General features: G+C 38.5%; 1 protein-coding gene across 2 annotated transcripts in view; it reads left to right on the plus strand.

Moving 5' to 3' along the window:
- Nucleotides 1–18,244, plus strand: part of APC (APC regulator of Wnt signaling pathway) — an 81,727-nt gene that overhangs the window by 27,462 nt on the left and 36,021 nt on the right. For both annotated transcript variants that reach the window (XM_085305359.1, XM_085305360.1), the window contains exons 3-5: nt 10,676–10,760; nt 11,729–11,930; nt 18,004–18,112. In XM_085305359.1, coding sequence (XP_085161485.1) covers nt 10,676–10,760; nt 11,729–11,930; nt 18,004–18,112 — 396 coding nt within the window. The remainder of the gene's footprint in view (nt 1–10,675; nt 10,761–11,728; nt 11,931–18,003; nt 18,113–18,244) is intronic.

Genomic DNA, 18,244 nt, shown 5'->3' on the forward strand with positions numbered 1-18,244 from the left:
GCTTGGATTTATGAAAAGATTTTAGTAATGTCTCTCGTCAAAGACTCATAAAGWGGGGGAAGGTTCTCTCTCGGATTACCACCTGGTTAAAAGGTAAAAATTGAAGAGCAGAACAAATGGTCAGGGTTTTCTGGTGTTACCAGTAGTTTCCTAGTGAGATCTCTATGTTGGAAAAACACAGGTCACAGCATTCATTCATAAGTTATTTAAGAATGAGGTGAAAAAGTTTGATGATTTTCAGTGTGGTAAAAATGGAGATTTGAGTGTGAAGAGCTGCAGAAGGATCTCATGATAATGAATACATGGCAGATAAAATTCAGTGCTCCTGAGTGTACAATAATTCATGAGGGAAAACAGCCCTAACTTTATATTTCAGGGGTTCTGAATTAGCGTGGCAGCAACGTGACATAGGGAGAGGCCTTGCAGTTATCACAAATCTCTAAAAATGTCAGCTCCGCTCTCCCCCAAGCTGTCAGTTTATTGCTTAGTTTGGATCAGAAAAGTCAGTCTGACGTTAGGAATTAATAGACAAGGCATAGGTGATAAAAACTGATCATTATGTCAGGGTGGAAATAGGTGCTGCGTCCACACGTGGAGGGTATATTCTGCTGCACCCGCTCAGGAGGAGCACAGCAGAACTGCGGTGGGTGCAGTGGGAATGACTCGGTGATCCTTTTTTCTGTAACTCTTGGGAGCATTTGGATGTCAGAAAGAATTGATCGGGAGTCAGTGCCCCCGGAGGTGGGGTATCGGTAAGTTAAGTTGGGAATGAACAGTAATTCTCTTCTATTCTAGCACCTTCTCTAGGCTTCGGCTGCTGGGGGTAAGACGCTGGYGTGGTGGACGCTTGGTATGACACGGGTGAAGGACAACTTGCTTTTTTCCCAGGTCCTTTGGCTCCCTCGGGCCGAGCGGTGGGAGCAGAGCCGCTGGAGGGGGGCAGAGCATTCCCCTTCCTTCTGGAACTGGCAGCGCCCGGCGCGCTCGGGGGGCTGGGGAGGGAGGGAACCGTGCTGGGTGGGCCCCGTGCAGCCGCAGAGAGCCCGCGAGGCCGCAGGCGGCAGCAGGAAGCGGGGGCCCGGCCAGGCGGGCCGTGGAAGGAGCCTGCCTTGGCGCAGGCAGCCCTCATTGGAGCACGCTGCTGCCCTGAGCCGCCCGGCCGGGAGGCAGTACGGCCTTGGGGGGGAGTTACGGAGAGACCCTCGAATTGAAATTGAAGCATCTTTTCAAGCCACTTGTAATTTTCTTCATTTATTTACTATTCTTTCTTTTTCTTTCTTTCTTTTTTTTTTTTTTTTTTTTTGGTTAATGTTAGCTTATTATTTTCATTTATAGTTTAGCTTAGTTGGTTTAAAAAACTTTCAGTCGTCTTTGAGGAGCTCAGTGGAAGGAGATAGTGAAGAGGTTTGAGCAGATTGACCACAGAGCTCTGGCTGAAAGCACCACGACGCCCAGAGCGTTAGTTCCTATGCTTGTGGAGAACACTTTTGCAAAGAATTTCAGGAAGATGTTTTTGATGTGAAAAATCGAACTCTGAATGATGTTTATTGGGAGTAAAGCAAGTGGCAGTGCAACTCTGAAAATTTTACATAAGGTCGCGCTAGGAAAATTTTGGCACGTCAAAAAGAGTTTATTTTAGGAAAGCGGAGCTGTTGGCTTGTCGGGTAAAGGAGCAGCGCGAGGCAGCAGTACGGCGGAGCCRCTTGCTCGCGGTTGATAAAGCCGTGGCGGCATTGTGGTCCCGCCGCGACATCGGCGCCTGCGCTACTGTGAGCGCGCTGGCGCCCGCCGGCCCGGCGCCGCCTCGCCTGGGCCGCTCCGCGCCGCGGTCGCCTCACGGCGGTTCTGCCTGCATGTGCTCGGCTTGCCGCGCTYTGGCGAGGAGCCCCGCGTGCCTCCGTGCGGATGTGAGCGCGTGAAGCTTCCTTGCTCGCTGTTGAGCGGAGTTTCTGCCCTCGGATTAGCGCGGGTGCCGGCGGTTGATCCGAGCCTGCTGGCAGGCTCGGCGTCTGCAGGCAGCGTGCYGCTGGAAGCGGTGCCCGCGTTGGCTCTGCCTCCGTCCTGGCATCGTTTCCGTGCACCTTCCAACCAGCTCTAACAAATCAGCTTTGTTTTCCCTGACTGATTTTCCAACGTTCTGGCTTATGTAGCCAAAGTTAAGGGGGTGTTATATTTTGTACTCCTGACTTTTTGGAGTTATTTATACGGTACAGTGTGCTCTGCTGACTTAACAGAGCCCATTTTCCTTCTTCCAACTTCCATTTTTAAGGGCTTGTTTTGATGCATTTTCCATCTGGTGTGCAGTGGAGGCCTTGTCTTGATTTCTTTGATACTACTCTGAATTTTGATGTGGCCCAGCTTTAGGGGAGCTTTAATCAGAAACATAAATTACAGCAGACAATAAAGGGAAATGGAGAAGGGACTAAAAGTGTCCTGAAGGGCAGCTCAAGGTGCAGTAGCAAACAAGGGAAGTTTGTGTAATATGTTTCCCGCTTTTGAGAAAGCGTTTTGGGGAGGGAATGAATGTATTGAAATGGAAAAATAAGGAAATTTTTGTGAAACTTAGCTTATGTCAAATTTGGATGGTGAGGATGTTGCGAAGAATCGGACTGCCAGAGCTATGTGTGTGTTTGAGGGGTTGGTTGGTTATTTTAAATGCTGAAAACCTTGACGTTGAAACAGACTACCTATAAAGAAGAAGCAATTTATACAAAATAATTTATTTTCTTTCTTGTTGAATGAAAATATAAAATACCCCAAGAAATGGTTAAAAGGCATTTTATTTGGGTTTGGACATTAAAGCATTCAGGAAATACTAGTCTTAAAATAGGGGATGCAGCTCTGATTTTGTCACCTGGTTCATATATATCATACAATTCTACATATTCTACAAAACCACTTTCTGAAGTTAGCACATATGATGATCACGCTAAGGTGAGAGTATACCCTTGGGTAAAGTAACATGATATTTTCCAATTTACCTCTGCAGATGAAATCTTTAAACACAGATTTTCATGTATATAATGATCTGTAGTGAGTCAGGAATTTCTCTTCAAAGTTACTTTTTTGGCAGAAATACAGTCTGCAGGAAAAAATTAAGCTTACAGAGAACATAAATTCTGATCAAAAGATCAATTATCGTTTACCATATTAAACTGGAACTCCAAGCTCTTCTGTYGGGTGGCTTTCTTAGCCAGACTATAGCTCCTTGAAGAGCTGTGGTCCCGCTGCGAGCGGGTAGCGTGCACCCTGGCAGTTGAGTGATGCCAGTGCACTGTGAGAAGCGTACTGTGTGCTGAAAGTTGAGTTAGAAGGAAAGAATCCGATGAGAATCCAACAAAGCTYACAGAGTGTTGTAGCATCCTAGACAGACAGCGTACTAAATCAAATTACTGTAGTCAATGCACCAAAATATTTTGATTAGCTTTCAGTGTAACTGGGTTATGTTTTGTATTCTAAAAAAATATATTTTTAAAATGCACTGGAAGATAATTCACTTTGTGTTGTGCACAGCAGTGAAGTAGCTAGCTGTAGAAATGCCATGTCACAACTGTTCAGTAAGTGAAAACTTTGTAAAGTATAATAGTAGCACAAGATGTGAGGCTTTGGAAGTTAGCTTCTCTTCCAGATGATTGGCTCTATGGACGTTTGTACAACAGATACGCATATACCCATCCTTTAATGAAAAACTTTCTTAGCTTTACATTCATCTGGTTCTGTACAACAGGCATGATATAAATGGGCATAACGTGATGAGTCCTTACTTTAAGTTCTTTGCATAGTGATACTAGCTTTCCATTTTTTTTTCCTGGAGCCTTGGTATTTACTTCATTTAACTGTCTGTGTGAACAGTTTTACTGTGCATGATGTTAGGTAGCTGCTCTAGTTTGAAAGTGAAATGAGCTAACTGAGTATAATCTTCAACATAAAGGCTGTTCATGTGGGGAATTAATTCTGAGGTGCAAGCTGACAGAGTACTAGCTACAATCCTTTTGCTGCCTAATAGCCTCACATTGACAATGCCTCTGTTGCAATGCCTGCTTTTAAGGCTGAATTTCCAAAAGATTTTGACTCATAAAAATATCATTGAAATTGTTAACACTTTGCTTGATGAACAGCTAGGGAGTAAAGCCCTTGATTCAGCAGTAACACTCCTTGCCTGCAAAAATATTTGTGAAATAGGTACTAAATTCTGAGCTTCTACACCTTGTGCTGTATTAATTCATTTGGTATTTTTCTTTCCAGCATGTGCTTGGTTTCCATTTTATTTCAGTTTGCACCTTGTAAACTTTGCAAACTTGTAAGCATTTTGAACTTTTAAAGTGATTCATAGAACAGTACTCTTGGCTAGCACAGAAAACGTTGTGTGCTGTTTTGCCTGGTGTGGGCTTTCACCTTCCTTCTCAAATTCTCTTACTCTAAATTGGATTTTTTCACACGCAGAGCGTTTTTGTTGAGTCCTATGCACCCATGCCTTTCAGAGGTGAAGAGGTGATGTCAGACTTAAAGCGCATAAAGGCGACTGTCACAATTGAACTGTGACATGGGGAAGAAAAATTGCTGTTTATGCAGTAGACATGCAAGGGAGAGTGTCTTAGAGGCATCCTCTAAAAATAGTTGGTTAATGCTGAACTTGAAGATATTAATTCATGTGCATTGATCATTTGATAAATTCTAATGCATCAGTGAAAGAGACTCCTTTAAGCTGAGCGGAGTTTTTGAAATTGAATCAAATAATAAATTCTGAAAAATATTTCTGTTTTGTAACTGCACTAGGAATGCAGTGATTTGCAAATCACTTTTTAAGTTCATGTGATGTAAAAATGCACTAAGTTTTATGACAAATACTTAGTATGTTACAAAACAGACATTTTAAATATCGGTAAATGTCTGTATTTGGGCAGAAAAGAGGCAGCAAGGGCATTATATGGTGTCTTTTTCAGCTTGTTGGCATGATTTCATGATAATTAATATTTTTATTTTAGTTGTTRTTCTAAAGATTCTACCAGAATACAAATTGCTTGGGAAATGGAATCAGATTTTAAAAAGGAATTTTAGGTAAAACTGAGTGGGTGATATTTATAGTTACTGGCGTGACTTCAGACAGTATTCTTTCTGAGCATAAAATAAGATACTTAAGTTGATCTGACAGTGAACTTGCACTRAAAACGTAGTAGAATACAGTACATGATTACAGCAAGTGACAGCTCTTGAGCCTGGTGGCATAAAATGAATAATTTTCTTATAAAAATGTCATTGTTTAGAAAATTCAATGAAAATGAATAACATCATTTCACATAACAAATGCTTTTACTCTTTTTGTAAGGTTAAAAGTTGAGTGTGTCGTCACAGCCAGAGATGTTGTTATCACTGGTGTTATTGTTCGGACTTGGTTATAGGATTGAGCAACCAGGGCAATTGCCTGCCACTTCAGGCAACCAGGAGGACTTCCACCAGGCTTGATTAAGTCACAGTGTAAGTCACCAACATGTGTAGGATTAAGGAGCTTGTTCCATAACTCTCACTCAGCCATACATGATAGTATTAATGAACTGTCAAGCTCAGATGACTATGGAGGGTCATGTAAGACCTTGAACTTTAGATCTATGCTCTCTGTAAATGCAGAGAAAGCAGTATTCTGTTTTTCCCCACTATTTTGTCGTCATATAACGTTGTTGTTGAATTTGAATGATGGATGTGCTTTTAGTATATTTTATCTTTTTGTTGTCCTTTTGAACAGAAAGTAATTGAAACAATGTTCAAAGCTTTAGGTTGAATTTCCAAAATTCACATCCAGTTTAGTATGCAATTGTATGTTTTCAGCATATTAGGTTAAAAACATGAGTACAAATSGTTTTGTTTAGCAACAGCATTGTTTTGGTTTAGCATAACAGTTTTCAGTCATTCAGTATGGATTATTCTTATCCTGTATGGTGCTAGGACAGATATTCAAATGCCACCTGAAATTGTAAATATTTTTTTACATTTTTGCAGTTAAAGCTGTTTTTATACACAGACGTTGCAAATGTAGCCGTAACAGAGATAAACATAACCTAAACCAAAGGGTAACTGATTCTATGGTTTTGTTTACGGACATGAAAAGAATCACATAATGTAAATGTCTCTTTGYGTAGGGCCAACTATAGTTATTAGATAAGAGGGAGGAATAGGTACTCATCTTACTAAAAACTAATTGATAGAATAGCTGTTGTGGCAAATATTTTTAGATGTAGACTTATGCTTACSTTTAAAAGATCCAGTAAATTCAAAACATCTTGTTTGCCTCCTACTGCAACTGATACTGAACTGCATCTGACACACTGCTGCCAGTGGTTGTAATTCAGTACAAYTAATGATTTCATATCTTTGATCTTCATCGTGTTTTTCATTTGGCGTTCTCTGAGTACACAAGTCTCAGAGAAGAGAAAACAAATAATAAAAAAACTATTTCTACTTAAAAAGGAGGAAAAAAGAGTAAAGTTTACAAAAGACCAAACCCATTTGACAGAATTTCTACAGGGCTCAGCAGAAAGGGACAAATTTTAAAAACATTCTCACAGTGAAACTTGTTATTCAATTTAATTTGGAGTGTAACATGGGAAAAATTAAGTGCCACAGATGCTCCCTCTCCTGCCAGAGGACAAGTATATGCCTAAACCAGAATGTTATTGTACAGAAATCCTATTTTTAAATGTTTGTGAATGTAGATATGAAGATATATACTTACACTTTTTCAAAATTAAACATACTTTTAAATTTCAACTCATTAGGATTTGAATTCTGACGTTATTAGATTTGTTCCTCTGTGGTCCCTTTCTTTACAGCAGCTTGAGTAAATTCAGAGCCCTTAAGCAATTTTACTTATGACCTCTACTGTTTGGCTGGGTGCACTTGCTGTTAGTTAAGGTACTTGTTTAGACTTTCCTTCCCTGTAGTTTTCCAGCTAGTTGTAAGCTCAGGAATATAGAGCCTGAACAAAAAATTGACACTATTTCTTTACAGTCCAGAAAGCACTCAGAACRTCTATACTACTTTCCCGTTTTATATTCCCATGCTTTTCCTGAAGGCTTTTATAAAACCAGAGTTGTCATTCTAGGTAGCATAACCTTTTAGGCTAGTAACCCARAGTTTAGCCTTGTATCCTAAGAAAGTAAAATATATGCAGGTTGCTTTTACAGATTGAAGTTGATTGCTTTCTGTAAGGTTTGCAAAATAATTTTTCATGAAAAAATATATGAATTTACTGTAAACTGTTGGCTTCCGATGATTCTTCCTTTTATTGCCTTTAAGTGATTCATCCCTTCACATGGGTATGACAGCCCTGATCTGAGCTGGGCCAGTGATGATGAGCCACAGAGACAGCTCCATTTTCTCCATAAGCATTCTGGGAGACCTCCAAAAGGACAAGGCAAACTAGGTTATGTTTAGGCTCATTCTTTAAAAGAATAGAGCAAAACGTTTACAGCCTTCTTCACAGATAGGTTTTGTGCCTGTTTTATCAGTGGGTCACTAGTAAGTCAGAAAAGAACTGGCTTAGAATAATGCTATAAACAATTACTGGCAATGTATTCAAACTTGAATAACTGAGTAAATRCTAATGTAGCTTTAGCTAAAGTTATTCAAGCTTATATGTAGAAAAGATTCTACACTATCTAACATACAAAATGTCAAAAGAAATACAAAATTATCATTTGCAGAAAAGTACTATTCCAAAATGCTTTACAAATCTTGGGGGAGAACTACTTAAGAAAGGCAGTTCTGAATCCTAGAGTTACAGTAAGTGGGTAAATATCACAGTAATCAACAATTTGTCGTGATTTCTCCATGACCTGCAAGTTGGTTATTGCAGACAGCTGCTTGGTCCCTCTTCTCAAAGAAAATTCTAAATTTCCAATTTGTTATTTTAACACAGTCTCATTTTTCCAGCAGTATCTGGCCCCAGGGCTGCATCTCCCTCTCTCTAACCTCTGTCTGCTTTGTCTGTTTAGACTTTAAAGTGTGCTGTGACTGAGTTTATTAGGCTGTAACAGCAATTTCAAAGGCATTGTTACCTAAGCAATGATTTTATGGAAAAGAGATAATGGGTATTTTTTCCTGTTAACTGAAAAAAAAATATGTGTACTGTTGAAAACAGAAGTGAAAGGATAGTTTGGAAAATAAAAGTTAAAAACTAAACTAATGAATTGTGGCGGAGAAAATTGAGAAATGTGATCCAGCACATTTGATGCTAAGCAGTTGCCAATACCTGATATTCAGAGACACCCAGCAGTCCTTGGCTGTCCTGTCCTGGACACCACTCAGTCTTGTAATTCAGTAGCGTGGTAATAGTGTTTCCTCTTAGCTGTTCATACTGGCGCTTGAAGCAGGAGGACTCATAATGTAGCAAAGTATCCCAAACATACATCTCTGACATAACACAACTGTCATGCAGAAAGGTAAGAAAGAGATTTCTGAGAGGGGGTTGGAGGGCCGCGTTGTTGATTTTCTTTTTCTGCACCACGGTGCCGTTCTCAGGAGAACGGGGTTCATAAGCTATTTCTAAATTTATCTGAGTTGATAGGTCTTGGGAGAAGACAGAAGCCTGAAATACTCCTAAGACCACTCCACATATCCACATTGCCCTTTTAGACTTCTAAGCTAAGACTGCTGTCTGCAAATGTTATCTACCCTTGTGTTGGATAATGTAGGAGCTGTTCTTTGAAAAATACCAGATTACTTGTTTGTCTGACTTTGCTGACAGGGCAGATGTTGTGTATAGAGTTGGCTGTACCGTATGGCTAATGAGGATGCCCCTAAATGTGCTTAAAAGCATGAGCACAACTGAGATTTTCTTTCTGAGAACAGTAATTTTATCACACCAGACTTGATCCTAAAGGCTGGGCAAGGATTACCAGGTAGTGCTGTAAGAGCAGCTCTGTGGCTCAGTTGATACTGAGGACTGTGTGCATTTCCAGGGGCTTTGCTGTGGACTAGCTGTAGCCTGGTCCCATGCAGTTGAATGTCCATTAATAGTCTGAGGRTGGGAATTGCTGGCTTAGTTGGATCTGAAAGGAGTTTAGTTCACACTCGGAGGTCACTCTACAGTGTGAACCAAAGTCCCATTAATGGGGGGCAGTTGGGAGACTAGCCTCAAAGTGATCTAAACTAAAGCACTGATGTAGGCACACTCTTGGGATACTCCGTGGGTCAGGCGACATGGAGATTCAGGAAATTTTGGTCTCAACTTCAGAGTTATTTCTGCAGAACGGTGTAAATTATACTTAACGCAGCGGTATTCCAGAATTCCTCTTTCTGGAATAACGGAGTGTAATTAAATAGTAGGTGATTGCAGGGTGACTCTGCAGTTACTGTTTGCTCTGATACTTGTGTTTGGAGATTATATTCCCACCATCCTGAGGAATTCTTTATTCAAAATCCTTTCACCTCCATTTTATACTAGGAACAACACTTTTGAGCAGAGGAAGGCTCAGTATTCATGTCTRTTTAAAGTGAGTATCTTGAATTTCTGGTAGATGCTGTTTTTGTTCCCTTCAAACAGRGCAAAATGCATTTAATGTACCTTCTGTACAAGTTACAAGAATCATTAACATTGATGGTAAGGCATACTAGTTTCTTAAAATAGCAAAATAGTGATGTGGAGATTTTTATAACTGTTATTTAAAWTTCATTTTATCTAAGGTACTGAAAGAAGGTGTGAGTCTACTAACAGATTCTAGGTGCAGAAGCTGTATATGGGAAGTGTGGATCACCTCTCATCATTCTGAGTCTTTTCTGACTCTTGCTTATTCTAAGAAATATTTTCTATAGCATAATATATAAAATCATATTTTAATTTCCAATAAGGGCTTTTTGCCCTGTGGCCAATCTTTTCAATTTATTTTTGCTATTGATGTATCCACTGTTATGATGTGGAAGAGGCTTTTACTAACTTTCATTTAATTTTCCACCTGAATTTAGGCCACCAAGCATTAGAACCCTAGGGCAAAAGCCYCTTTTAATCTAGTAGTCATTGTTTACTATGAATCTTTTTGTGCATTAGAAGTATTTTCCTTCAGCTGTATAATTTGATCATATGTAGTTTTGATAGCATACAGGGATAGTCTTTGCTTTGAAGCTTCAGCTGCATGAGAGAGTCCTAAATCATTTTCTCATAGGTGTGGTGGTAGTAGTAGTGGTGAAAAAAGAAAAAAAAAAAAAAAGAGAGAGAGAGATTCTTTGAGGTTAAAAAAATGTGGTATTCAAGATAATGTAGTAACTTTTAGTTATGTTTCCAGATTTTTTATTTTTAAGACATACTTCAGGTTCACACAATGAGAAGTTTGATTTTTAATTTCCCTCTACTTCCATTTCTCTATCTGTAAATTGGAGAGACGTGCACATTTATTTTGAGAAGAACCTTTAAATAATCTAGTAAGTTGTACTGTCGGAGAAGATGAATTATTCAGGATAGACTTTACATTGAAAGTGCTTGGGAAAATAATGTAGAATTTATTTGATAGAAATGAAAATTACAGCACTCGATTGCTACTCACATGAAAAATCATTTACAGTAGCTGTTATGGTGTTACAGTAGCTGTTACATGAATGTATAACTGAGGGTAGGATAAGATCCATCCATTGTAAGATCCATCCTTTGTAAGACTTTCTTACTTATGCTAATTTCCTGTCCTAATAGGAGGTGTTGAAACAGCTACAAGGAAGTATTGAAGACGAAGCAATGGCGTCTTCTGGACAAATTGATCTACTGGAACGACTTAAAGGTAAATTTAGAATTTTGTATTAAATAAATTCATTTGTTTCTTAGTTATATTTGCTTTGGGATAAAATTTTCCAGCTCAGCTGCATCTTTTTCCCATTGCTAACTTTGACAGTTAGGCATAGTTTTAGTGCCTGTTATTTTTTTGCTAAGTATTTTAAGACACATCTTCTAAAAAGATTGTGTTGCTTTGTTGCTGTTGTGCTTTTGCTGCTGTTACTGTAGAGCTTCATATGAATTGTGTGTAATATAACTTGCTCTTTATTCACTTCTTTGGGAAAAGTGGATTTAATTGTTCAAATTAGTGATGTGTTAGTTCCATCAATTTTCTAAACTCGTTTACRTGCCTGCCTTCTCCCTGTCACGTTACTGGAACTGTATCTGTCATACTGAAAATTGGTGCCTCCTCCCTTGAAACCTATGGTGGAATGTGCACCCAGACCATTGCATGGGATGTGCAGAGCAAGCCACGGCCAGTGACTCCCTGCCATGTGTGAACTCTTTCTGTCTCAGCACCAGAAGTACTATACAGGATGTCCACATTTAGGCCCCTATGGTGGACGCTTCTCATCATTTGTATGATGGTWCAGCATCTGCAAGATCCCTGAGAAAGAGCCCGTTAGGAAGCGAACCACAAGAACAATTTATCTGACATTTATGCTACACTCTGCCTCTTCCAAAATTCTCTGGGAAAGAGGCAAGCAAACCTCTCTGTAAATACCTTTCTGGTTGGCAGGACTGTAGTTTGGACATTGCCTCATTTAGAGGACTAGTACACTCTTAACTGTACTGTCAGGATTGTTTTTGTTCACATTAGGCAATTCTGTGGATCCTAAAGCAAAATATTTTAACTGTTCCCATTTTAAAAAAATCATAAATTTGTTCATAAAGTATAACATGAAAATAGGAATGATATTTAAGATTTGTGCAGCTGAATTTCAGCCCTGAAAACATTTGTTCTTTATTATCCAGAACTGAACTTGGAAAGTAGTAACTTCCCTGGAGTGAAGTTAAGGCCAAAGGTGTCCATGCGTTCATATGGGAGCCGGGAAGGGTCTGTGTCAAGCCGTTCAGGGGAGTGCAGTCCTGTTCCCATGGGATCATTTCCAAGAAGAGGTTTTATGAATGGAAGCAGAGAAAGCACTGGTTATTTAGAAGAGCTAGAAAAAGAGAGGTAAACTTCTTCATTTATTCCTTCAGTGTGCATTGACTACTTTTAATTTAACGTGCAAGTTTACTGAAACGTTTAAGGTCTCGCACTTAGTTATCATGCATATGATTTTGATTATTGGTATATTCAGAATTAACAGTTAAGGAAACTAGGAATCTATATTAGGATTTAAATGCACAGACAAATAGGCAGACACACAGGCAGACATCCTCAAGCACGCAATATAGTTTTTACTGCTTCTTCATACATATATTTCATTGTTGCTGGTCATTTGCTGAATTTAATTTTATTTTCATCAGCAGTGTGTATTAACATCTTAAATATTTTTATAGTGAGAGAGATGAAGCATCCTAAACACCTCTTTGTCTCCTCGCTGCTATTAATAAGTGTTGAAAGTGTAACAATGTGAAGGTGCAATCTCTTTGTTTTGTTTAAATATTAATAGCCAGGATGGGTTGTTAAAGAGTTACTTGATGTTAGTAGTCATTTACCTGATGATTCCTTTCTCTTAACAAAAATGACTGCCAAACAAAGGTATTTGTTCTGTCTCAAGATGCTATCCCTAGATGACCTATTTCATGCAAATGGTCTTMCTTCCTTCCTTCCTAACGCCTAAAATTTGGTAAGATTGAGAAAGCAGAGTTTTCCGTGTACGGTGTTTTATATGGACAGCACCTTAGTTCTTACTTAGAGTAAGACACTTTGTTCATCTTGTTCATATTTTATCCCAAGTTGTATTCTACCRCATGTGATACTAAAATCTTTGAGTGTACTTTGGGCTTTCAGTTGTGGTTCAAATGAATTCCAGGCCACTCAGAACAAGAAGTATTCATGCACAGCAACTGGAGTTCTTCAAGCTGTTTAATACATCTCTTTTTACGATCTGTGATTGTTTCCCACTGTAGTGGATTCTAAGGTGATAGTTCTTTTGAAATTTTTTTCAATGATAAAGACAGCCTAAGCAGTGAAAATATCTTTGTTTATTATAATCCTGGAATAAAGGAAGGAGGCATGTTTTAATTTCAGATGAGTTCAGTGCTCAGGTTATGAAACACTAYGCAAGCAGTGTTGTTATCACAATTGAGGGGGTGAACATTTGTGCTGATGAGAAAACGATCTGCCGAAGAATGGCCAGATAACACCTAGCTTCATTATTAGTGRAATGACAGAAAATCAAAAATGACTGTTTGTTGCGTTGTTTGAGGGAACATGTGAGTATCAGCATGGGCCCTGGATAGCCCGAAGAGTCAGAATTTTGGAGTGGCAGGTATAGGACAGTACATCTGAAATTACTGCAATTTCTGAAAGAAAAGTAACCACTTATTTTCCTGTGCTCTATGTTTSAATGTTTGGCACATTTATTAAGTTTCTGTATTTCTAAACGTATATTTAACAAGTGTTTGCTAGTAGAGTTTGTTGCTTGTATTTAAACAGATTTTCAAAGAACTCATAGAATTTAACAGACCTCGAAAAGTTCAAGAAATGTGGAAAGAAAACTAACATTTCTTGGAAACCTGAAACAAGGGAACATTTCCATTCAATAATCAAACACACCGGCACAGTATATGCTGCTTGTGGGCAACAGTTTTAGGGGAGGAGCAGATCATTAAGCAGGCTGAAAATGTGGGGAATTCAATTTTTTTCATTAATTAAAAAAGTTAGAAAAAAGTGGTAAAATTTGAATGTAGTGAACATATAGATTGTCCAAAAGCGATATTCTAAGAGAAAGATATTAGTAAATTAGTTCAGTTACCAGAATGAAGGTAAAATTACCTGCATATTTCTCATTTGCTCAGCTCCCCTCTAGTTTCAAAGCTTCCTCCCCCCCTGCCAGGGAAGTATATGTTTTTATGTCACCTGTGTAGAATACACTACCTGTTAATGCCCTCTGCATTCTCTTTGGCTAGTTCCTGGTGTATTTGATAAGACACTATCTTAAAAACAAAACTTTTTGAAGTACGTTGCAGGTTACTTTTTGTGTCAGTTTGTCTTTTGTAATTTAGTAAGTTTATTAATAACATTTTGTCAATTCTGTAATTTACCACTTAGGCTGATGATCTTTAAGGCATGTTTAAAATGGTGAATTTTGTATGAAAATTGTTTTCCTGCTTTATTTCCTCTGTTTTATTCCCCTTTTTTTTTTAATGTTGATTTTGAGCATTTCCTGTTTCCTGAGGTCTCTCTCCCTACTCTTACYTCCTCTTGGCTGATCCGGCTACTTACCAAAGTCTTTCCAACATCTGTCAGCAGTGTTTGCTTGTATCAGTTGTTGGAAAGTTTGTGTTCAGCTTGAGGAGGAGGATGTTACAGTGTTTCGCCAATTGCACAAAAAAAGCTGGCTTACTGAAGTAGCTAAAAAAGAAAGGCTAAAAAGAGCTAATGTATCCTAAAAATTTGTTGTCTCAATCGATAATTGTTTTTTCTTCAGACAATTTTGTTTCATTTTGCACATTTTATGCATCACTTCATTGGATGACATTTGTATCTGTTTTACCTTTGGTATTGAGCAAAATGTACTGTTTGAAGTATCAGTTGTTTTCAGAGAGTAATCTTCAGGAATTTGTAGCTTTTTAAGGTTTTGTCATTTTATGRCTTACTAATAGAAATCAAAGTATTAATTATAATTGAAATTTTGTGATTTAAGTAGAGTAGTGTATATTTTGTTCTCCCTTTTAACTGGGAAAAGATTGACATACTTACAGAAAAAAAAGATTTCCGAAATAAATAACTGCTTTTATCTGATCCTGCGTTCATTCAGCTTCACTTATTGTTCGGAGCTTCAAAAAAACCACATTAGAGAAGTCGTTGGAAACACATCCTTCAGAAAAGCAGTTGAAATTGGAAACTTTTTTACTTATAAAAGCACTATAATGTTCCAGAAGTTTGCTTGATTTGCTTTGCTCCATGCTCACCGAACTTGACAGTGTATGACAGAGAACAGAATATTCCTTGATGCTGTGAAAGTACAGATACGAACAATCTTGGGGTATAAAAAGATGGAATAACCGCACTGGGTTTTTCCATTAGTTTTTTTTCTTCGATCACTAACAGCTCTTCTACCCTAAACTTGCTCCTGACCTCAAAAACTTCCAGATGGCTGCAAAAGGRGCTTTACTTGGGGTTGGTGTAATACCTGGTACAACTGTCAGCGCAAGGAGCAGCTTATTGGATTTATCTGCAGAGACTCTGCTTATTTTCAAGGAAAATTGAAGTATAACCTACTACAGTTGTACCAAGCTCCTTCAGGCTGCGGACCGAGATTACCGACGTGCTGAGCCCCGGAAGCAAAAATGACCCTGTTAAGTGAAAGGGGCCCCCCAGGTCATGCGTTACGTTGTTTGTGGTGCACTGATGGTTCTTAAGTTCTTTTTTTGCTCCAAGCATCTTTTCTGCCTGTCAAAACAGATTGAATGGCACAATATCTCACTCCCAAACTGGATACCCTACATTTTACAAGAGAAACTTGATCACTTATTCACTTCCCTGCTTTCTAAGAAAAGACTTCTGTTGGTTAGCTGAAAATAATCCCTCCTCTTTTTACTACCAGTTCTTTGACACCCAGAGACAAGTGCATCCTTTGACAATTTTGTCAAAGGATGTCCTTGTRCAATTTGTCAAGTCCTTGTACAATTTTGATCAGCAACAGATGAGTGTAATCTGATTCACACAATTCGAAAAAGCGTTTACGGATAAAAAGGCTTTTCGTAAGGATCGAATTAGTTGTACTTGTGTAGCTTTCACTTCACGAACTGGACACGCGCCGTGCAGTGATGCACCTGGGGGGAAAGGGGAAGCCCCGCAGCAAGTCTGCGTGCACGGAGATGGGCAGTYGGGGCACGCCGGCCCCGTCAGAGCCTGGGCAGGAGTGACCCTTTCCCACAGGCTTTCCCTAAGCAGGATCCGTTAGCATTTTGCTCAGTCCCAACAGCAGGGCTGCAGTCCTTGCCCAGGGGAATTCCTGCCCAGACCTATCCTTGTGACTGAGGGATTGCGGTTATCCTGCAATCCTGCTACAGTTACCTGCAACGCTGGGGTAATTGTTACTTCCCCCACCCCCCCACTAATTTTAAGTGTAAGCCTGTCTAGTGTAAATGTTGACCAAATAAATGGATTAATGTTTGGTCTTGACGTTCTTTGTCTTCAACAGTTCTGTTTCAACCTAACTTTTGAGTCAAATCTGGAAAGTTACGTTATTCTGATCACTCTTAAAAACGTTCAGCACTCTTAAATGGGGATAGTTTTTCAGTTTCTTGTATCTGAAGTAAGGAGGAAGAAACCAATAACTGAGTGGTTAGTATAGCAGTATGGTTTTCCCTCACCTCTTTCAAAGGTAATATAACTGTCATTAAGGGTATAATTCCTTTCTTTCAGGGCATCACTGGTTATTTCTTTATACATCTGAACTCTTACAAATCCTATTTCTTTTACTTTCCGAGATGTATGGGATCTTGTCAGTATTATTCTCAATTCAGCCCATGTGTAAATGAAGAAAAATATAAGCTATTAGCTTAGCATATAAGCTATTTAGTAACATAAACTAGATGCTGTAAATTTTTCATTTTCTACTTTAAGCACTGTTCGAGTCACCTGCTTTGAGTATGAAATATTAACTTTGAGTCATAAACGTTATTCACTGAAACATTTTTAAAGAGAGACCTAAGTCAAGCAGATACTTAAAACATGTCTGTTGTTTTGCATGAAGTTCACTCATTTGGAAGCTTGATTATCTTCTTACCAAATCGTGATTGAGATACATTAACAAAGTTTTGGGGTTTTTTTTGTGTGCTCTGTTCTTGTTACTTAACAAAATACTTACGGTAATTATCCATAATGTGTGTATGTTGGAAAGATTCGTAAGTCGCTTGTCAGGAAGATCACAACCTCAGTTTAGAAAGAAAAGGATGCAGAAGTTAAGAGATGGGAAATAATACTGGGCAAATTTATGTGCAGCTTTCTGTGTTATGGCTGAGTGTTTGAGTTCATTCTTAAGCATTGTCAGTCCATTTTTTAATGAATACTATGCTTATTTAATTTTTTTAATAAAGTACCCCAACTTTATATTGTCTGTAAGCTAATATGATCTTACCATTTCCTCTGATATTAATAAGCAATATCAAAGTGTCACAAGGGAGCAGAGTGCTTGCAGAAGGCACTTAGAAGAAACTAAAAAACTTTTATGTAAAAATGTCTTGTCTGTATACGTGTACTAGCATGATTTTGGCCATAATATTTTTAAAAGTATTGTAAAAAGAGAAGTGTAATAACAGTAAATAGTATTTAATTATATTGATAAATTTTACAACTGTATGAATGTAGCTTGTAAAGGATTGATAAAGAAGTATGTAAAACTGTTTTAATAGATATGTTCTCAAAGTTTACGTATAAATGTATTCAACTCTTTACATTGATGTTCTGATACCTTTAGCACAAACTACCGGGATCTGCAATATGCTTGTGTTACGTACTTAAAATGTGTTAAACAGCTGTAAATGTATCCTGAGTATAACATGTGATGCGAACTACTCTTTTAAAATATTTCTAATAGTTATGCAAATAGCTTGTTTGCTTTATGCATTGTTTTGGCATGGGTAACAGAGTTAGTGAGAAGGCACTGCAGAGACAGCAAAATAACTGAATTTAGTAATGGCATTCTGAGATGTATTTACCGCAATATCCAAGCTTTTTTCTAAGTAGCAGTTGTACTTTGCTACATTATACGAAGTATATTGTTAAAAAGAAGCAGAGTGCAAGTTAGCACAGGACTAGTACCTGTAGTGAGTCTTCACAAAATACCTCACAGCTGCAGATTTCCAGGTGGTTTTGTAATGAAAGATAACTATTATCTCTTCTACGAATGTGGAGCTGATGTATGAGAAGTTATGCTGATTTACTTAGCCCAGTGTAGTGGATAGTTTGTTTAGCTAGGGCCAGGGGACAGAACCCCTGCTCAAACTTCTCGTTTAGTGCCCCCTTCAACAAAACTCCTTTCTTATATCACCTTTTGTATTGGGATCAATGGTTTTTGCTGGTAATGAAGACTTACTAGTGAGACATTTTCTATTTCTGTTTTTAATAGATCTCTGTTGCTTGCGGAGCTTGAGAAGGAAGAGAAAGAAAAGGACTGGTATTATGCTCAGCTTCAGAACCTTACTAAAAGGATTGACAGTCTCCCCCTTACTGAAAACGTAAGCAACATCAGCATGCTTGCATGCCTWTTTATGTGTCTGGCGCGATGAACTCTGTTTAGTTGCCATGTATATTTTRCGAATTTGGGGATGTTCTCTACTATCGTTTTGGTATAAAGCTTTTTTTACTTT

Source organism: Rhea americana, unplaced genomic scaffold (assembly GCF_003343005.1).
Source record: "Rhea americana isolate MKP2758 unplaced genomic scaffold, rheAme1 scaffold_22, whole genome shotgun sequence".
Lineage (NCBI taxonomy): Eukaryota > Metazoa > Chordata > Aves > Rheiformes > Rheidae > Rhea > Rhea americana.